The sequence below is a fragment of the Conger conger genome, chromosome 13 (assembly GCF_963514075.1).
Source record: "Conger conger chromosome 13, fConCon1.1, whole genome shotgun sequence".
NCBI lineage: Eukaryota > Metazoa > Chordata > Actinopteri > Anguilliformes > Congridae > Conger > Conger conger.
In genome coordinates this window covers 26,975,592-26,998,022 of record NC_083772.1, presented here as the reverse complement: position 1 = coordinate 26,998,022, position 22,431 = coordinate 26,975,592, and the positions used below count along the sequence as shown (strand labels likewise).

The 22,431-nt window shown below is 45.2% G+C and overlaps 2 protein-coding genes across 2 annotated transcripts in view; one reads left to right on the top strand and one right to left on the bottom strand.

Moving 5' to 3' along the window:
- Positions 1-22,431, bottom strand: part of veph1 (ventricular zone expressed PH domain-containing 1) — a 55,815-nt gene that overhangs the window by 30,083 nt on the left and 3,301 nt on the right. Inside the window, exons 2-5 of the mRNA XM_061218078.1 lie at positions 21,968-22,183; positions 18,498-18,672; positions 3,412-3,575; positions 2,033-2,242 (exon numbers count right to left, since the gene is read on the bottom strand). Coding sequence (XP_061074062.1) covers positions 2,033-2,242; positions 3,412-3,575; positions 18,498-18,672; positions 21,968-22,183 — 765 coding nt within the window. The remainder of the gene's footprint in view (positions 1-2,032; positions 2,243-3,411; positions 3,576-18,497; positions 18,673-21,967; positions 22,184-22,431) is intronic.
- ptx3a (pentraxin 3, long a) lies at positions 9,082-13,441 on the top strand. Its single transcript, XM_061218089.1, has 3 exons — positions 9,082-9,376; positions 9,990-10,532; positions 12,108-13,441. The coding sequence occupies exons 1-3, from the start codon at positions 9,217-9,219 to the stop codon at positions 12,731-12,733; spliced, it is 1,329 nt and encodes a 442-aa protein (XP_061074073.1). The 5' UTR covers positions 9,082-9,216; the 3' UTR covers positions 12,734-13,441.

The window sequence follows — 22,431 nt, the reverse complement described above, 5'->3', positions numbered from 1 at the left end:
TTATTGCTATTCTCAGAAATGAAATCACTCCTGCATACAGCATACATTTCTTCATATTTTAAGCATTATGTTTGTTTTTTTGCATAACAGGCCTCAGCAGGCAGAAGCAAATGAAAGCAGCTGTACTGTGAGACAAACAATGAGATGCAAAGAGAGTCAAGGAGGCTCACCAGGCTTTGCAGTTTACATTACATTTCCTCAAAGAACTCAAAGGGAGGTTAATGTGGCAGTCAATGTAGGACAAAAATAAGTAAAGCTCTCTCCATTAGGCAAGGCCAGTGGGTCTCATGATAGTCTAGTCCACGCAAGACCTTGTTTGAGAAGATAACAGCCTGTACTGAGCTCTTACCAGGCATGGCTCTGGTAGGGGGCTGGGGTCAGGGATGAAAGGAGCGATTGCAGAATGGAAGGATTTAGTGCAACTTGTAGTTAATCCACACTTTGACCATGGCAATTATTTTTGAACAAAGTAAAGATGTACGAATCTTGGAAAGAATGTAATGAGCAGCGAAGTAAAATAGAGTGGAGTGTCTTTAGCTGCCTGAACAAAGCTGTTCTGGCAACCATCAAAAACACACATCTGCCACTGTTTTCAATGACAGGAAAGCTTTGGGATGGAGATCTGCAAACTACGGTCCATATAAACAATGGTCTGATGATTGAAGCAACTGACAAAGCACACACACAAAAGCACAAAGACCAGAGATGATACCAAGTTGTCAGTGCCACAACCAAGAGTAGTATTTTATTACAAAACCTACAACATTGCATGAATTGCCACTATAGATGCAAGAGGGAGATTTAGTATGTATGCTTTAAACAGCAAACCGGTTTCGGAGTAAGTGTACTCTACCCAGTTAAGGGTTTGTTGAACCAACTCTGTTAAGTTAGCGTTACCTTTTCCCCATTTCCTCTTCCTCTCTCTCCTGCCTTGTACCTGCTCTTTTTCTCTCATCTTTTTGTGTTTGCCCTTTTCTCTCTTCCTTTCTTTTTTACATGACATATTTGGCTGGCGCTTCTATCCAAAGCAACTGAACCAGGATGCAGCATCAACCAGTGGAAGACTGGGCTGTCCTAATTCCTCCACGGAGGATCAGAATAGAGAGAAGATATGTCCAAGAGGAAGGGATGGCAAGGTGAGCAGCAGAAGGTTTGATGATAGACTCCAGGCAGTTCAAAAAGAGGTCAATTCGTTCTTGCATAGTTTTGAAGTAACTTTAATTTGTTTTAAACATTTCTAAATCCTAAATGTTTATTCTTGGTTCTAGCGGGATACAGCAAGATAGGACTATAACATTTAGCAAAAATCATTATTACCACACAAATAATATAAGACTACATGTATGTATGATATGACACCACTTGAAAATAAAATGTCTTTTAAAAATCACTATATAAAAAGTGTTACTTTGACATGCTTGCTTGAGAGCTTTGCACTACCTGTCTACAACGAATCAATAATCCAGACTTACAGTATGTGTCAAACTGATTTATAGCCCAATTTCAGAGTGAAGCCACCCTTAGTCAGAAGCCACACAAGTGTGTTGTTTGCTGCATCATGATCTGATATATATAGCCTTGTTAGTCACAGGGAATAATTTTTCAGATTAACTAGAACAGAACATGATGTTTTACACAAGGGCACAGTGCTGCTAAATGAAAGAACGCTCACATCGACTGCTCACAACATCCTCTTTGACTAAGAATTTACAGATATCTTATAGTCGGTTATACTCCCGAAAACCCTGCATTTTCACTGACAGCCTTCACCAAGCACAGAACACCACAGTGCTTGTTCCCTGTCATGTGTCCACAAAGGACCACCACATCACCAGCACCAGTTCAAATCAACTGGTTATTTGCAGTACAGGTTATCAGGGGATAATGTCCACACTATGTGACAGTATCAGCGCTGATGTTCCATAGTGTTCCAGAGGCACGTTGGAGAAGGTAAGGTTAATAAGGGCATGCTGGGTGCGCAGTGCGATTCAGAGAGGGAGGGTTTGGGGATGGGTGGTGGTGGGTCACTCACCTCACTGGTGAGGCCTACAGCTCCGTGGATCTTGGCGATGTGGCCCAGGAGGGCGGGGGACCGCTCTCCGACCGTCCTCAGCGTGGGCAGGAAGGGGGTGAGGGAGGCCGGGCTAGCCTGGGAGATGTCCACCAGCACGGTCAGCACTGCATCATTGAGCACGGGGTCACTGAGATACCCTACCAGAGAGGGCACCAGTGAGCTCAGTGCCTACAGGGGGAAGAGCACAATACAGATTGTTTCAGCTAAACATGCACTCTTATCCTGTTTAGATTTCAACCATTATACACTCAAACAGTTGGGTTTTATAGCATAGTGGTTAAAGTACATGACTGAGACACACAAGGTCGGTGGTTTGATCACCACGATAAGATCTGCGCAGCTGTTGGGCTGTTGAGCAAGGTCAATCAACTGCTTAGGCTAATCTAGTCTAAATGTATGTCGCTTTGGATAGAAGCGTCAGCCAAATAACATGTATTGTAAAAAAAAAAAAGAAAAAAGGAAGAGAGAAGAGGGCAAACACAAGAAGATGAGAGAAAGAGAGCAGGTACAAGGCAGGAGAGAAAGAGGAAGAGGAAATGGGGAAAAAGTAACGATAACTTAACAGAGATGGAAGTGAACGATTGCTGCACAATCCTTTTTATCTGAGAACATCTGAGAACTGAACAGGATGGTTCCGGGCAAAAGAGAAAAAACACAGATTTTTCTTTCTGAACTGTTAATTCCTTTCAACCACAGACCCTGAAAGACAAACTCACTCTGGAGCCTGATTGGCCGGTCTGAGCCCCTGTGCTCTTATTGGCCACATCTGATCCACCCACTCCAACCTGGCACTCTCATCTCTTCTCTGTCAATAGCCCCATTTGGAAGCAGCATTTTTCCCTATACCCATGTTTTCAAGTTACAGTATGTTTACCAGCAGTTATAAAATATGAAGTGATTCTCTGCTGTTTCTACTGTTTATCTTAGGCCTTCTTCAGCTGCAGAAGACCTTTCCTCAAATTCCAGATGTCAAATCTCACATACCTATGCCTCTTTGTAGCTGTTTTTAATGCAGAGAAATGAAGTTGCTGTGTCATATGTGCAAGTTCCGGTTTTGCATACTTCTATTGTGAGCTCATGAAAAAAGACGGCCACAAAAATTTCAGTTGTTAAACTCAAGACTACACTTATTTTTGGCTCACCGCTGACTAGCCAGATAGGAATGAGGGTGGAATTACAACGGCAATATGTTTTCATTATTGCAGTAAATCACATAGCCACTCCAACTGGAACAATGACACAACTCATTAGGGCTTTCCCTCAATCCCTCCAGACACAAGCAGGCCTTGCGCATACACAAACTGGGAATGTCCATTTATGTAAACCACATCGCTCACCGGGGGGTGTTGCTTGGCGACCATCTGAAGCAGTCTGAGAAGATGCTGCTGCTCTGGCTGCTCCAGCTGTGACATCATGGCGGTCAGTTCCCCGATGTGGAGGTGGATGGCTTCTGGCTGCTTCCTGTACACGGAGGGAAGGACCCTCAGGAGCATGTGGTTCCCTGTAGGAGGCGGTGGTGCCAGGAAAGAAACATCTAGATCAAAATGTCAACATTTTCTGATTCAGGGACCCCAGCCCTGGCTCAAAGGCACCCAAGGGACCCCCATCATTTTTTTAAAAGGGTAGAAAATAAAAGGCTTTTACATTTTTAAATATTTTCCAAAATAGTACATTTTGGAAAAATAGTATATATTAATATTGCATATCAAGTCTGTCCAGGGAATCCCTAAAGTACCTTCAAGGACCCCCTGTTGAAAACTTAAAAAAAATACACAAAAATAAGCTCTGCTTGATTTGTATGGACATAGGGACACTCAGACACAAGAAACTGCTCTTAGCAGTACTACAGTGCAGTGGCTATAGAGGTGAATTAGAAACTATTTACTAAAAACTCCATAAATGGATAATATGAGCACTAGAGAATCTAATTATCTTACTTCAGATGGGAAAATACATCAGCAGCAAACAGAGTTTAAAGAGTTACATTTGAAACTGAGGAAGGCATGCCTGGGCTATGGCCTACATTTGAAGGCTTCTTTTAATGAACTGAACCAGTCCAGTGATTGTACTTCTACGAATGTGTATCTTTACTGTGTATCTAGCCTGTTACCACCTGACTCAAATACTTTTTAATTTAATGTATGGCATTAGATTTGTATAGTGTTAAATTCATTTCACTAATCTGACCACCCAAACCCACCCGCTTTTGAGGCTTCTATAAGTATCACTGACTAAAAGGAATTAAATTAAATTAATAACCATGTGGTTACACATGTGGTTACACATGTGGTTTTGTCATTCCATCATAGTACAAAAATGAAAAAAATTTGAAAATGGAAAATATGAGAAGTTTAATATTACCAGGACCATAAAGTTAAATAATAGCACACACATCTAGCAAGAGCTGTGAAACATGTATGTGATTTCCTAGCAGATGCACTCGGTTTGTTTCGTGCAGTATTATCAGTGTTTGTCCTCCTCTTAATCAATAGTTGATGTTGTTATTGATGTTGTTTCCTTGTTTCACTGATTTATCATGTTATTTTGTTAAATGCCAAACTGTCATATGTCTGACACATGGGTTCTGCTCTGAACAGGACAGGGTTCAGAAAGCAGATCTCCTGCGTCGGTATCCCAGCATGCAATGGGTCAGTGTGCAACCATCGCTGCAGGTCATCTGGAAGCAATCCCTCAGTTTCTGCGGGGGGGGGGGGGGGGGGGGGTCGCTTCATATGAAAAGATGTGATTTGCAGGTCGAAGCAAATGAGCTCCGCAACACGTGGGAGAAAGAAAAGAAGGAAACTACAGTTGTGAAAAACAACAAGCACACGTGAAAACAGGAAATCTCCCGCCATCTCCCAGGGTGCCTGAGTAGTGGCGGGCAAGCAGGGATTAGTCACGGAGAGCAATGAGTCCAGGGGACAGGGGACCTATCGGATCCGTCGTCTGTGCAGTCAATAATTTTCAATGAGTTTAAAAAAAAATGCCCTGGACCACTGGTGTCAGGTCTCGATATATGAAGGCATGACTGGGGAGAGGTGATGCTGGGTTCATACACAGTATATGCACTGTGTCAAGGGGGTGTGACTCACCGGCAACTATTATGAGATTTACAGTATAATGTGAGCTGCCTTGAGTGAGCTGGTGCAATCGGGTCATTTCTACCGAAGGCTCAGACTGTTGGTAAGTAGCTGAACCTCACGAGATTAAATACTAAAATATCTGTCACTGACTTGGGCTCCAGCTGCTGTGTGATACGTGCGCACTGGAGTGTGAGGTAAGCTATCTCCTGCTCGTGAAATGGCTATAACACAGAGATCCCGTTTGTCCTCAGACCCATCCAACTGACAGCAGAAATGTAGAAGAAGCGATGAAAACTACAGTAGCCCATCTATGTTCAGTTGCCCATTTATAATGGTTTAGGGAACCTAACTTTGAACGTAAACTGTTAGAATAGATTAGCATTTACAATATGAGTTTAATTTTAGTTGAGCGAAGTTTAGTTGATGAAATATGAAGGCTTGACAAATACTTCTCCACTGTCCACCATGCCCCCCTCCCCCCCAGCTCCCACATCATAAAAAGATCTGCAGGTCCCGTAGGAGGTGACAGCGCGGCACAGTCTCACTGCCGCCATGGCGACAGACTGCACTCACAGCGACCTGACCGGCTAACCTGACCGGCTGACCCCATGCTTACTGCCATAACAATGAAAAGCAAACAAAACAACAATTCAATGTGCCACTGTCTATCACCTTTCCCATCCCCCAAGCTGCAGCACATCACAGCAATGCCTTATTAATGACCTCCGATGTTATGATATGACTCCGTTCACCGTCACACAAGCATGCAGACCGCCTGAAGATATTTTTTCATCAGAGGCAGCTTTCTGTTCAGAGCCCTTCAACGTGATATGTCTGTGCGTATACTCACGGCAGGAGGGTGTTTGTGTGTGAATGTCTCTTCAAGTGTACGTGTTGTTGAGAGAAGGATGTGTTTGTGTGCGTATGTGTGTGTGTGGGTGTGTGTGTGCGTGGGTCATTGTGAAGGTTAGACAGAAGGGGACTCAGAGGCTTGAGTGGTGGAATGCAGAGGGCAGGAGCCTGCAGTCTTCAGACAGAAGGACTCATTGCCAGATTTATGACTCGGCGCACCGTCCTCATTTAAGCAACTCGCTCCATGTGCTGGATGAAAAACTAACTCATGAAAACTCAGCGGCTATCTAATTTTCACCCAAAGATTTCACCTAAACATCTGAGAATTATAGGATGACAGCCACACAAACAAAATGCTCCCCTTTGCCGAGGAACCCGAACATCCCGACATCAGCGTTATTCACAGTCTGCAGAGTATCGTGGTCTACAACTGAAATACTGAACTGAAAGCTGAGATTCCAACATTTAGCAGGGTCTGCTCACAGCTATACAGGAGATGTACAGAAGCAATTTCCAGCAATGTTTACATTGTAGCCCTACATCTGGACACATCACAACCAATAAAAACAATATAGTATATGTGTAAATAGTTTTTTACATAGATATACACTCAGTGAGCACTTTCTTAGGTATTTATTTTTTAAACTTGAAACTTAAGTCTTCTGCTGCTGTAGCCTATCCACTTAGAGGTTTGATGTGTGGTGTGTTCAGGGATGCTCTTCTGCATGTGTGGTTACAGCTTTGACCAGTCTGGCCCTTCTACTCTGACCTCTCTCATTAACAAATTGTTTCTGCTCACAGAACTGCAGCTCACTTTTTGTTTTTTTGTAAACTCTAGAGATTCTTGTGTGTGAAAATCCCTGGAGATCAGCAGTTACAGAAATACTGGCACCAACAATCACACCACGGTTGAAATCACAGAGACCACATTTTCCCCCCATTCTGATTGTTAATGTGAACATTAACTGAAGCTCCTGACCCATATCTGCATGATCTTATGCATTGCAATGCTGCCACGTGATTGGCTGATTAGATAATTGCATGAATATGTAGGTGTAGGTGTTCCTAATAAAGTGCTAGGTGAGCGTACAGTACATGTGAAAATTCTAAATACGTGCCTCAGGCTCTCTATTATTGGGAAATTGTTACAGGATATGCTGTCTGGTTATTGCGAGACCTCTGAAATAACACTTAGAGTCTGAAACTGACACCGGGTCAGAGAGACGGACCCCTGCAGGGCTTTATGGATGCTGGCTGTACAACATAAACCCGCAGTGACAGGACTTGAGACGGCTGCACATGTAATCACTTTATTTACGGGAAGTTTCATAAATCGTAAAAGCTCAAATTGGAGGAAGGGTGAGAAGGTTCTATGGCCCAGACAAGTAAAAGATACACATTACATGTATAATTATATGAACAATATAATTACCACAAGAATACATAAGCCATTTGAATTTGTTTCTTTTACACCACCATTTTGTTGTTCTGTTCAAAAATGTACCAATGTACATCTCTAAACAATAGGCTGCAGAAAAGATACAGTATATTCTCAACTAGAGGCAGGAAGGGTGGAATGGGGGAATCACAATGATATCCAGAAGGTGGGGTACTGCTATTGTACAACAGAACACCAGGTGATTTTGCTTTGTCAGCAACAATAAAAACCAGCCAGTACAATGTAAAAAGAAAAGAGTAATCATAATGGCACACACAGAATTCCCAATAAAATCTTTCCCATATCTCACGTTCAGTAAGCACGTTTGGATATTTCGTTTTTTATAGGTATGTGCAGCAATGCGTTTCCATGACGAAATAGAGGCATTTCCCAGGACATAAAATGCTCCTAAAAAAAATAATAGCTCTGGCGCAATGTCAACTACATTTCAAGATGTCCCTGAAGAGCCAGACTGCTGACTCATGAAGTCAGTGTTCACAGAGCAGTCAAGCATTTCTAGAATACTTCTACAATACCAAGATTACCACAGACCAAAACGTAGCCTCACAATATTAACTGATTTATCCAAAACTTTATCATATTTCCATTTCTCATGACACATCTGCACTATGCTGGGTAAAAAACAAGATTACAGTAAATAGTTCAGAGCCCATTTAAAGTGCTAAAGGGACTCTCTGTACTGACTGTGACTGGAGAAAACAGACCTCAAAACTGCAGTGTCAGCAAGAACAATGTTTTTACCGATAGAGGTAAAAAAAGAGGGCCAGGAAAATAGTCACAGGCACCAAGAGATCAATTTTCTTTGTGGTGAGCCTCTGTCTCACCTGAATGGAGGAAACTGCTCTGACACTGATTCAGATTCCCGGCCATATCTGCTTGTTTTCAAACTTCATTCCCTTCTGTTTGTTTCTTAGACTGTCTATAAACCTACTGGACCATCAGAACCTGACAGGGCATCCATACATCAATCACTGTACATACTTTTCATAGTTGGTAATGCTAAGAAGAGAGCCTTAGGGTGTTTCAGGACGGAAGTCTGCGCTTGGTGACCGTGCTGTTTATTTGTCATGACCGCGGGGGGCCCCTTCCTCTCCTCTACAGCTGAGTGAGAGAGAGAGGGCAGCTCTGACCCAGAGGCCTCCGCGGCCGCGGCGACATTACGCCGTCATCCCCGTCATGCGCCCTTTCTGCCCTCAGGTCTCTGTCCTCCGGCCCCGGCACATGGCAACGCCACGCCACCGCATCCCACAAGGAGCGCACTGGGGCGGGGTGGTGGTGGTGGGGGGGGGTCTCATGAGGAAGTCATTATGCTTCCCCCCGCAGTCCAGGAGAGGAAAAAAAAAAAAAGTGAAAATATTCCCCTTTTGGCAGTCTCATCCACCCACGCACAACACGTTCTCAGAGGGGGACAACATTTCTCTCGTTCCGTTTCTCTCTCTTCCCTCCTCCACCCCCTTCCCCCCCCCCAACCAGCAGGAGCAGCAGTTATATTTGATTACAACACACATGTTACCTCCAACGAAGCATTACTCACTCCCCGACTTCCCCGGTCTGTGTGCTGTGTTTATATAGACCGTGCAGCCCCATGTGAGCTCAGTCTACCTTCAGCTGGTGCTCTGTCCACAGCCAGGAAAGCCAAGCGATTGCTCAGCAGTAGTGAGGCAGGACAGCGTACCGCAGCCTACTCTAGCACCGCAGCTCAGCAACAAAGAGAGAGACAACATAGAAAAACACACACCGCTAACAACATGACTCTGCCACGGGTTCTGCTGGTCTGCCTGGTCTGCTGCTGCTCTGTTCTGCTCACGCGATGCTACGAGGATGACATCGAGGTGAACTACGCCGACAACTTTTACAACGAGATCGCAGAGGGCGCTCAACCGGAAAGCAACCAACCACCATCGGAGGGTGAGTTAAAAAATTAAATAAATATTCACATTTTCAGACTTTTTTCTTTCTCCACTAATTTCATGTAATGGCCCTTTGGCCAATTTCCGTAGCAGAGGAAATAAAAAAAGATCAAGAGGCAGAATTTGGTCATCGCCAAACTGAAGTGAATTTAATTGAGACTTTGTTGTGAGCTGCTTTGGAGTCTGCTCTTGGGTGCAAAACAGATTAGCAAAAACAGGACGTCGATAGGAAAGAATGCTCTCATTCTTTCAGAGGAAAGAAGAAAAAGTCCTTAAGGCAAAAAATTTAATGCGATTAGACATGATTAAGTATGATGGGAAGGGGGGTCGGGGGGCCATCAAATGCTAAAGAGTCATGCACACAGAACTGTGCGAGCATGGAGGGGGCTATGGTTGGCCTATCTTGTGCAAAATGTCTAACATTCCACTTATTCTTCCAGCAACAGTTCATTTATTACTCTGCCCTGTCTCCTATAAACATATCTCTCAATATACGAAGCGAAGCCACCTGCATGTCGGCCTGCTAACATTTTTCTTTCAGTATCATTCAATACATATACCTTCAGTTTTCTCCTCTCCTCCTCCTCTCCCACATCTTCCTCCCACCTCAGCGGCCCCTACGACGTCCCCCTGCAAGTCGCCGGAGTTCAGCAAGTGGGACAAGCTCTTCACCATGCTGGAGAACTCCCAGATGAAGGAGAACATGCTGTTGCAGTATGCCGACAACATCATCAAGGTGGAGCTGCAGACTCTACGCGGGGAGATGCTGCAGTTCGTGGCCAACTACGCAGGGGGCTGCTCCAGCGCCGTGGACACCGCCGGCCGCCGGCTGGCCCTGCAGCTGGAGATGAAGCTGGCCCAGGCCACCGACCGCATGAAGGAGGCCAACGCCGAGCAGAGGGCCCACCAGGAGGCGCTGCTGCAGCAGCTGGTGGTGGTGAGCCGGGCCCAGGCGACCAGGCTGACCAAGCTGGAGAGCACCTGCCTGAGTGCCTCGGCCAACGGCGCGGCCGACCGCTCCGTCCGCCAGGTGCCCGCCGTCGAAGGAGGCCAGCTGGAGAAGAGCCTCACCGCCATGGCCACTGACCTGCAGAAGGCCCGGGCACAGCTGGACCGCTCCCTGCGCTCGGCCGAGAGGCACTTCCTGCCCTCAGGTACCCGTTTCTCACCTGCTTCCTGTCTCTGTCCGTTATACCGCCTGCACTGTCTGACAAGGTCTTACATAAGGAATGGTATGGGGTTTTGTTACGTACATAAGATCCTGGCCATATTCTAACCCCCCTCAACACACGCTGTTCACATTAGCTCAGCTTTCGTGTGGGTGCCGTTTGAAAAACAGAACCTTTTCACTTCCAGCCAACATGACAGCAGTAAATCCTGTCAGCAAAACGGATTTTAGCTCGTTAAAATCAGATAAGAATGATTTAATTTCCAAGCACCCATATTGTCAGCATTATGTGTTCGGTAGATCTGACTCTCTCGCTCTGAAAAACAGGACAAAGGATAATTACTAACGGTTAAGTGCTCCCACCACACCAAGGCTGTCGATAAAGGGAAACAGATGTGGAGCTTTTCTGTCCTGAGGGATTACACCCTAATCTAAGACAAATGTAATGTCAATATTTTGGGTTTTGTAGGAAATGGTAGGAAATGTGAGTCTCTGCTTGTTATAATGGACGATAAGCCCAGTTGTTCCATCTCCATGTGCCAATGGGAAGTGACTTGATCAATTGCACAATTTCTTTGCCCCTTGCTTCTCTTTGCCTTCACAAAACCCCAGGGTGGGACAGTACATCCATCCAGACTCCCATCAGGCCTGTCAATCAGGGAGGGGCAGGGCTTGGCTTTACTTCTAACATTGTAAAAGTATTATCATATTAAAGTGTGCCGCGGAGCAGAGAGGCATACTTGGCTAGCCGCTCCGATGGTGGGGGGAGGGACTTGGCAGGGTCTGTAGGATCCCCCGCATACAATAGTGCCCTGATTGTACTCGCCTCAGAGTCATGGTCACGGGGCATTGAGATGATATGGTTTGTAGAAGGCCTGTCGTTTCTAGATCCCTCGATGTCCCGGGCCGCCAGGGGACGGGGCCGTAGCGCCGTGTCCTCAGCTAACACGGACAATTGGAATAGATAAGGTTCAGTCGGATACCAAATTGGGTGAAAATGGGAAAAATCTGAAACACAAAATTATTTTGAAAAGATTTTATCATATCACTATGATTTCACTGAGAAAACCGTTCATAGGAATCAGCCAGGACCCCAAATAGCATATCCAGCTGTTGCACTTGGAGTAAAACGAGCAAAAAAAAGGTTTGAACCCTGCTGACCACTGACCATGTTTAAAACCTGTCTCCACTCCAAATTTAACTTTACAGTTCACTTGCTGTGGGATGAAAGCAGTAAAAATGTAAACAGCAGAGCTATGCCTGCATGCCTTTTGCTTTCCCTCCCACCTCTTCTAGTCCCCAATCCCCTTTACCACCAACTGTAATCCCCGGGTAGACCTCTGCAAACACACCACTGGCAGACATGAACCAGGCATGAGAACTGAGAAAAACTGAGTCAATGTTGTAGAGTTTATGAATGTTTTTGTATAGAAACAAAAGGTAGGTTGTGGTGAGAGGAGTATGGAGATATAATTGTAATATTGTATGGAAGCCTCTTATTTAAACTCTTTATACTCTCCCTTTCTCTCTCCTCCTCTCACTCTCTCCCTCCTCCTTAAAGGTTGCGAGATGGCCCTACTCTTCCCCATGCGCTCCCGGCGCATCTATGCCATGGTGACGCCCGATGCCGACATGGGCCTCCATTCCTTCACGGTTTGTCTGTGGGCCAAAGTGAGGGAGGCGCTCAACAAGACCGTGCTCTTCTCCTACGGCTCCAAGAAGAACCCCTTCGAGATCCAGCTGGTGCTGAGCGGCCAGTCCCTGCTCTTCACCGTGGGCGGGGAGGCACACCTGGTGGAGGCAGGCAAAGCTGTGATGGACGGCCAGTGGAGTCACGTCTGCGGGACCTGGAGCTCGGAGGAAGGCCTGGCCGCGCTGTGGGTGAACGGGCTGAAGGTGGCCAGCTCGTCCGGGGTGGCCGAGGGCCACGTCCTGCCTGAGGGGGGGACCATGAGCCTGGGCCAGGAGAAGAACGGCTGCTGCAGCTTTGGCTTCGACAGCGGCGCCGACCCCAAGCTGGCATTCGCGGGCAAGATGACGGGGGTCAACCTGTGGGACCGGGTTCTCGGGGAGGAGGAGATCTTCCAGAATGCTCAGCGGGAAGGCTCCTGCAGCAGCCGGGGGAACGTAGTGGGCTGGGGAGTGTCCGAAATTATTCCACACGGGGGCGCTCAATACATCAACTAACTGCTGCCCTGGGAAACCTACAAGAGAGTCGGTGTTTCTCAGCTGCACACTGAGCAATACCAACAACAGTAACAACAAAGCCCCTTTATAGCTGAAAGACTGATTTAGGCTCTCCTCATCGATGAATGTTTCCCATTTGCGGAACTTCTGTTACTCATAACAGAAGCAATACTCGGCCTTAGAAAGAGGAGTCAAAGAGGAACAAACAGCATTTACCAAAGTTAAAAAAACATTTATGAAAGAATAAAGAGTGAGTAGATCTCATGCGCTTTTATCAGTAAGCCAGTTTGCCAGGTGCCTTGAAGGGGTCTTCTTTTAAACTTATTTTATTTTGTATGAATGGAATCGTATGCTTTTTTCCCCCTGCTACATAATGTGTAATATTTCCAACTTAGTATTTATCAAAATGTTTACATTCAAATCCAGTAACAATATTATCTCTGTTTGATGAGTTGTTATTTGTTTTTGCATTTGAAGTGATGTCAATGTTTTCCCCCATTTCACATTGTTTCCTGTCACACAAAGACACTTCTTTTTAAGATTGATTAAGGAAAATGTTTACAATGTTTGCTACAACTGTCTTTCTGTTTTTGAAATGTAGAAAATGTGTATTATATTGTAAATTGTTTTGGCAAGACATGAAAATGAATGTATTTTGTATATAAATATTTTGTCAAATGAATAAAAGACTTTAAACAGACAATGAAAGTTTCATAAGGAGTGGTACAGCAAACATCCATCGACGGTAACATTTTTGGCCCCTTTAACCAAATTATATTTATAATCCAGGAAGATCCACAGGGCATTCAGAATTCAAATACGAAATGAGCAACATACAAGTAACCTATAACATAATTTTATCCATCAGTCCATCATACATTTGATGGGATAAAACTAATGCCCTCTGAAAAGTGGGTCAAACTTCGTGAACATGAGTAATTCTGATACGGTTCACCCCCTTCATTGCACAAGGCTAATGAACCGCACTCGGTCAGTTTGGCCAGTCAGTCTGACGTGCCAAACCGCAAGTTCAACTGAAAGCTGGGACCGAGCCAGGCGCGCACACAAACGCGCCCCTTAAATTGACTCCACATGTAGCCATGTGCAGCCTTTACTGCAGCCTGGGTCTCCAAATAAAACAGCGGCGGAAGAACAGCTCTCGTCACACGTCTGCATAATTCAGCCCAGCTCTGCGGGGAACATCCCCCTCCTCGGGGGTCCGGAGAAAGGACGCGTCCGGCACAGACCGGTGACACACGCAGCTACATGAGGAGGGGGAGGTTCTGACACTGAAGAGAAGCCAGCGCTCATAACTAGAAACAAAAAAAGGTTTGTATTATTCTCAAACTCTCATAAACCCAACTGAGATCATCGCTGCGTAATTGATCAAGGACAGAGCTGTTTCAAACTACTTGGTTTGACTTCCTCTTACCGGGCATGATTACATTGCATATAGCATAGTATTACACTACATTAAAATACAGATCTGGAACAGTGGTCAGAGCAGCAGTGTGGAGCAGTAGTCAGAGCAGCAGAGTGGAGCAGTGGTCAGAGCAGCAATGTGGAGCAGTGGTCAGAGCAGCAGTGTGGAGCAGTGGTCAGAGCAGCAATGTGGAGCAGTGGTCAGAGCAGCAGTGTGGAGCAGTAGTCAGAGCAGCAGTGTGGAGCAGTAGTCAGAGCAGCAGTGGGGAGCAGTGGTCCGAATAGCAGTGTGGAGCAGTGGTCAGGACTCTACCCTCTCTGCTCCTAGGTTAAAAGACCGGGTGGGAGGTCGATGCTGTGCCCCAGAGCCACGGGTCCGAGAACATGTTAGTCCCAGTGGATAAGAGCATCTGCAGTGAAAACAAACGCTTGTAATGATTTAAATAACCCCCGGTCAGTGGGGCTGTCTCAGAAAGGCCCTCAGTGGGCTATTAGTAATACCAGATGGTGTGTGGAGCTGCATTCTTTAAAGGATATAACTAATAATGAAGCAGCCCCTGGCCATCACTGCCCACAAACCTCATGCCACATTCAGCTACCTCTTTGTTTGAATCTACTGCTCTGCTCCCTCCTCCGTGGAGGGTCAGGCTTGTGAGCGCGAAGCCGTGACGTGTAATGAACTGCAGGCTCCCTCTAATTGATGAGAGAGAAAATAAGAGCGCACAGCCATGGAGATGGCCCTTTCACACTGGGATCGGCTGGAAACACACGACTCCCTTTGATCTTTGATCTTTTAACTGTGGCGACTAATTGGGAGAATCAGTAATCAGGAGATGGCATGTGAAAATGCCCCAGACGGTCAGTGCGCAGGTGAGAGTTCTAATAGACCGCGTGTCTGGCCAAGGGGATATGTCGCCGGTCACTCAGTTCAACTTCCTGTGAGCACAGCGGGAAAGCGTCTGTGGGCTGGGGAGGGGCAGGGAGGTCAGTCTTCAGAAGTAAATGCAGTCTGCAACGTCCCGGAGACAGCTGTTTACCCTCGATGCTTTCTTCCCTCTGTCTTGGTCACATGAGTTTTGTGTTACCTTAGGTAACGTTGCCTGCGGCAGTGCCGTGTTACACAAGAAACTGAGTTTTGGAAAGCTCAAAGGTTTGATGCAAGGTGCTGTTAGCAATAATTTTCCCTGCTGAAAAAAGCAGCTCAAGCTAGGTTTTGAAACAGCTGGTAGCTGGTTGACCAGTTCAGACCAGCTCCATGCTCGAGATGGTTTAGCTGGTTGACCAGTTCAAGCTATGTTTTGAAACAGCTGGTAGCTGGTCAACCAGTGACCGGCTCAGATAAGCTACCAGCACTAGCTGGTTGACCAGCTCATACCCAGCTAGATCAGCTTTATGACCAGCTTAGCCATGCTGGTTGACCAGCTCATACCCAGCCAGACCAGCTTATGATTGCTTGAAAATTGAGCTGGTCAAGCTGGCATAGCTGGATTTTACAGCAGGGATAACACAAGAGTGCTTTACCTGAGGTCATAGCATGCTGCCTGGGGTAGGTTTGGGGCAATGTAGGGTAATATAAAGAAGTCTTGCTTTACCTGAGGTAGTCCTGTGCTGTTAGTGTAGTGTTACCTGAGCCAGTGTTGCACAGGCCAACCTGGTACTTTAGAGCTCTGAGACTAGCTTGACTAAAAATGGCCTCTTCCAAAAACAGCCCCTGAGTACACAACCCCAACCACCCCCTGCCTTCCTTACATAAATTCACTTCTTGTTTTGGGGGCCGAGGAGGTGAAAGGTCAGTGTTTATTGGTTCCCAGTAGCAGCAGTGGTAACTGTGGAGAGGCTAGTGTTTACAAGGCTGCGTGAAGAAGCCACGATTCTCGACTGGTTTGTGGAGTGCTGGGAAGGGGGAGAGAGAGGAGGCAGGGGGTACTGTGAAGAAGCGTACAACAGCTTTAGGTCCTTGACATGCCTCTCTGCAGACTGTGTGGGGTACAGAGAGCTCAGGGGCCTGCTAAAGTGCTATATACTGCATTACATTCTATTACATGTATTTACGCTGCTGACATTTAACATTTTAACCATTGATACAGCTGAGCATTTGCCGAAGCAGCTCAGGTTTATTTCAACAAGCCTGCCACAGCCATAGCCCACAAGTCATACCTGCATGACCAAGCTCACTAAACACGGTCAAAAGCGAAACGGAGAGTGGAGTCTGGCCTCAGTTCAGTTCTAAAGCTTCCCAAATGTTTGGAGATCAGCCAGAGTTTGCAATGTCTCCTGTCTTTCATTTACCCCCCCCCCCCCCCCACCCCCATCCAGAACTGTACAGAATGGCCCCCATACCCACAGAGAGGCAGTGAAAAGAAGGGGGAAGAACATACCCTTTCCTTACAGCCCGTAAAATGTTAACACATATAAATACCCAGGCACACGCAGAGCAGGTAAGTGGCCAGGTACATTTTCTACTTGAGGGCAACATATGTGAAGAGGTTTCCTTGATTACTATGCAAATTGTACTAATCTGCAAGATGTACCAGCATAAAACAAAAAATCTCTGTTGCGGGTGTCATTATTATTTAATTAATGTGTATGGACACGCAAATGGGAACTTGGGAGGTAGCTTGGGGGCTGCAATGGGATGGCATGATTTGGGGGAGCCCTCCTAACCGCTGGGAAAAGCACCACGCTAACACGGACCCTTCTCTGGACACTGCAGCCGCATGCTCGATGGGTGTGGACGGGGAGGAGGGCTGAAACCTGTCGTGGTTCATGTTGGTGCACTCTTGTTTGCTCTGCGGGCTTGTTTTCGTGCGTCAGGTGTTGGGGGCTCCTGCTGTTCAGTCTACTTTGGGAGCAGATTAATCTCGAACAGAGCCCATTAAGAGCTTACCGAGCATGGTTCCCCGTTTTCCAGCGCTCTTAAGCGGCACCATAAGGCACCGCCCTGGCCAGGCCTCCATCAATCACCCCTCCAGCGGGCGGGGACTCTGGGGCCCGTCCGGTCCCTAATGAGGCTCTCTAATGTGGTTGCCTAATGAAGTTTCATAACAAGGGTCCCTCGTGATGAAGTGGGGGGTGTTTCGCAACCAGGATATGGTGCAGGGCCACTGCCGCTTGACTTATGACTGAAGGCCTTATTGATTCCATGCTCCAGAGGGACTGAGCAGTTGTGACCTCTAGCATGGCACTTTACCTCACGTGCTCCTGCCATAAATTCTGCCCATATTGCCTACTTATGTGTAAATAAAAAGAAAGGCCCCCATAAATTAATCATTAAAGAATTATTTATTTAGACTCCGTTCACAAGGAATTACAGCCTCACTCATGCTGGTGCCCAGCGGAGGCGATTTGTTCTAGAAAAGGCAGAAAATGAGTTTTAATAAATCTGTTAGGGTGTGGGAGCAGGCCCCACTGAGGGGCATTGACACTCTCAGATGGACAACACGGTGAAGACCGCTTTCCCTTCTTCCTCTGGAGTGAAACCCTTGTCCTTTGGCTGACCCCCAATCAATGAAGCTATCTTATTAGCTTTCCGCTTGTTAATACATACACACAATCTAAACTGAATTAAGTTATTCCAGTGAATATTAAAACTGAAGCAGATGGGGTTCACAGACACTCATCCCTCCCCAGACTGCCTTTTCCGGGTGCCATGACAATGCTGTTTCACAGATCTTCATCTTACAGGGGTCTGTAAACCTTTCTCTGACCGGGAGCACATTCAATGAGTAAGTCCTGTAAAATGCAATTATTTATCAAATAGCATGGCTGTAGGGTAGGCAAGGAAGAGCCAAGAATAACTTGCTCACAGAGCCAGGACTTTGAGAATGTGCCTTTGTCCTAATTTAAGATGAACCAGCATGACCATCTCCAGGTTGAGCCAGCTTCATGTTCTTAGCCTGTGGCCAAATGATAGCCAGGCAACTCCGTAAACCACTTTGAAACAGACCTGATATGTACATGGTTGTATAAAATGTAATTGTTTTTATGGAAACTTAAGGGGGAAAATCCAATTTTTATTTACAGATCAGTTACAATACTTTCCAATTGGATTTCTTTACAGAACCAGTAACAAAAAATATCCACAAATAAATTTGGCCTACTCTACCTTGTACATGCAATCAATATATGCTTAATATAGTAAAGTCTCCCACACAGTTTCACTTTCTTGTCATCTGGGACTGCTCTCAGCACGTGACACAGGATGATTTTGCTGTGTAATTCATTCTTACTGGGCCTTCATACATGGTCAGGTGGATGATCTGCTTGGTGGTGTTGAGTGAGTGCAGTGATGGAGCGGGGCTGTACATGTGCTCATGACTCACCCACAGGGGGCGATCCCTACCTCTCAGCACACTGCATGTGATGGCCTCTGTGTGCTCCGCCAGGAGATCAGCCTTAGCGATGGCTGCCAGGGACAGGTAGCTGGACATGTTTCGGGACAGTTCCTTGTTTCCGCCCTGGAGAAACTTGACAGCCACGGGCACCGCCAGGGCCATCACGGGGGGCTGGTTGTAGTTCTGCAGGGGAGAGAACCACAACCAGGTGCATTACGCTGTGAGATTATTCACTCAAAAGAATGCAAACGGTTTCCCCCTCTCTCTTTCCAAGATTTTACTAATTCTGGGTTTTCCTGGATATTCAGATGAAGAACACTGCCATATTTCCACACACACTCCAGAGGTGCATTATGGTCCAATACTACACCAACACAAACCTGGACCAGGGTCTTCATAACGTTTAATGTTTGTAGTCGCAGTGGATTTTGCAATCCAAGTTGGCATCACTTAACTTCAAAATGATTTTCCCCCAGGTTTTCAAATGAAATGACAGGATGCTTCTGATCCAGAACTACAGTAATGAAGGCTGTATAGAAACACTTGATGGGCAGGACACAGAACTACACTAAATTTCCCTCTCATCTTACATTCAGGATTAGTAACAAAGACAAAGGCAATTCAAGCACAGTTACTGCAGTCATTCACTGATGTATCCAGGACAAGGCTATCAAACTCATATTGAAGCAAACAAGGACATCCTAGATTTTAAAAAATGACATCTGATTTTGTTTTAGCTGTTGAACTTTGTAGTTGTTCAAAATTTATTTTTGCTGTGGTGCGAATGAGTGCTTTATTTCACTTTCATGGTAGGGAAGCGCTTAGTGCTACCATGAATAAACTGTAGTAGAATTAAAAATACAGAATATTGCCTCAGTACCCTCATCTACCTAAATTATATTAACATTTGTCATAAACAAATCCACCTTCCTAGCTGGATCAGGATTATCCATGAATTTGGGATCAAAACGCAATCTCAATCTTTACCTTTAAATTTTGTGACACATTAAATTGTGATTAATGTTTGGGTCAGATTACCATTATTTTTTTTCAGTGCTGAATTTCATCCAATTCAAATCGGAACTTTTGGCTGCCATCCACTCTCATCTATCATCCCTGATCATAAAGAAACTGCAATCTTGTAATCCCCCCAACAGAAACACACACACGTACACACACACACACAACAGATATATAATTCCTTTCAGACTCCTCATTGGATAATTCTTTCCTGGAAGTAAATTCAATTTGGACCCCCATTGCACTTGGATGCTGATTCCTTGTGTCCTTGATTGTTTCAAAAACATCTGCTATTCAATTACAAATATTACAGACACTCAGAATGAAATGTAGCAGTGCAATTCTGCTCAACTGGACCACACAGACAAACTGATTCTGACCACAGTGGACGGGAAAGAGCAGGAAGACAGGAGGCAGAGATAAAGACTGCCATTCAGTCGCTCTCTCCCCCCGTCCACAGAAAACACAGAGGGGAGGAGAGTGATTCATGAGAAACACAGGGGAGAGCTGGGGGAAACATTGCGGGATAGGAATGTCTTCCCCAACATGGAAAGCTTCTCTACGTCTATGTCCTTAGCCAACACGTGCACATTTGTCTGTGTGAGAAAGTCACTGAAAAGGATTTGGCTCCCCCCAAAGGTGGAATCAGAGAACATACAGGAAGGCTGCCATTTGTCATCCTGTTACTTATTATCATTGCCAATGTTTTACCAACTACTGCTCACACTACAACACTTGTTAATGCTTAAAGCTACTAAGGCTGCAGATTTTTCTACCACTTGTAAGTCTCCTACCATTAGAACTACTACAAGTCACTTGATATTTCAGCTGCTTCGTAATGCATGTTATGATTCATTCTTAAACATTTTGATAGGGTTTGTAAGAATAAAATATTTTGGTTTGAACTGATTGAAGCAGTAGAATCTCAATGGCTTACTACGAGAACTCATACTATATTTTAAATATAGAGGGCATTCATTTTCTTGCCATTTCTTTCACGTCCAGCAAGGGGCACCCTACACACACATTCTAGATATGCATGTATGCATATATGTAGAGATTTTAGTATTTACAGATTTTACCTACACCGAGCACGCGCACACACACACACACACACACACACACACGCTCTCCCTGTCTGGATTAACAATCTCCCCAGGTTTACATATACTAGTGTGCCAAAAACAAAATCTAAAAACTAATGACAAAAAGGTCATTCCAATTTCAGGCAACCTGTTAGATCAAAGGCTCCTTCCACAAATAGCTCAGGAGAAGTCAGCCATTTAACAAAACTGTCTGGACATCTCTGGCCCTCTAATTAAGCCTCAGTCTCCAGCTTACAGTTATAGAAGGAGTCTAGGGGAATGGCACAGCGAGGGACAGTGAGAGCCATTTACTCTGCAAGTAAATGGAGGGTGTATGGGAACATACAGTACACATACTATAGCTACTGTCAGAACAGTCACCATTACTTATAATCACACAATTCAACATCAATAAATCAACATTAATGCAAAATCATAATGTACAGTGGGCTCCAGAATTATTGGCACCCTTATTAAAAAGAGGAAAAAGGCAGGATATAATCAATAACATGGATAATTATGTTCAGACATACAGGAAAACGATATACTTTTATTTTAATACATTTACTCTCATGTTTCAATGTTTTTTATTTAGTAATCTAATTTTTTCTGAATGATTATTGGCACACCTCACAATTATTGTAGATCGGTCTTTGTTGTTTAAAGTACATTGTATTGTTGTCCTGTGAAAAGCTAGACCTGTGTTTGCTACTCTTTTTTGCAGCTCTTTTGCAGTGATGTGTGGGTTTCTCACCAGGTCTCAGGCCATCCTATCTGAAATCTTTCTTGGTTTTCCAGACCTTGCCTTGACTTCAACTGTTCCATTTATCTTCCATTTTCTAATAATGTTTCTGACAGTCGAAATGGGTAGTTTGAAACATTGAGAGAATTTTTGTAGTCTTCTTGCTGGAAATGAACCATCTTCATTCTGAAATCCTTGGACAACTGCTTGAGAAACCCACAGTTGTTAACACCAGACAGAACAGCCACTGCAGTTGGATACTTTAGGAGTCACTTTGAAATAAAAAGTTCAGCCATGGAATTAAGCCCTAATGAGTAAATCACCTTGGTCTGGGCCTTTGTAAACAACTTTTAAAAAGGTAACAAAGAATAATCCAAAAAGGTTCCCAAACTTGGTCTTGGTCTAACCTACAAGGGAAGAATGGGTCAACCGGGTGACCCGACCGTGTCCATCTTCACACCTGTCACACTGCTGCATGCTGGGTATATCATGGAGCTGACCCAGGGTGGGTGACAGTTATGGGACTGTCAAGGAGGAGATGCACACAGGCTACAGGTATGTGTTTGCAGTGGTGACCAGAGAGGGCTGGCCCACAGCTATGTGTTTATAATGGTGACTGAGGGAACCTGACCTGCAGGATGCAGCTTGTGATGTCAGAGGCAATCTTGGCGTGGGGCGTGTCCTCGTCCTTGCCCTGGGGCTGCAGGTTGTGTTCCAGGCAGGACTCCCACAGAGAGACCAGTGCTGCCCCATGCCTCTCAATGGAGCGCGTTTCCCGGATAGCTGTAGTGATACGCGTGATGCAAATCTCCACCACGGCCTGGTCATTGTCATTGGTCAGGTAGTCCTGTCAGCAACCAATTAGAACCAAAGGAATGTCAATCCATTACTGCAGCAAGACAAAATGACTAGTTATATGTGCATGCTGTCCCAGTTAGAGAAAACAATCAATAATTCTGCAGTTAAGTATGTCATGCATAATATTGGATGGTATTGTTAATCAATATGTAAATCAATGTGTAAGTCAGATGTATGCAAAAGATATGCAACCAAATACAAAACATAACTGTCCCTGTTAGAGAAAACAATCAATAA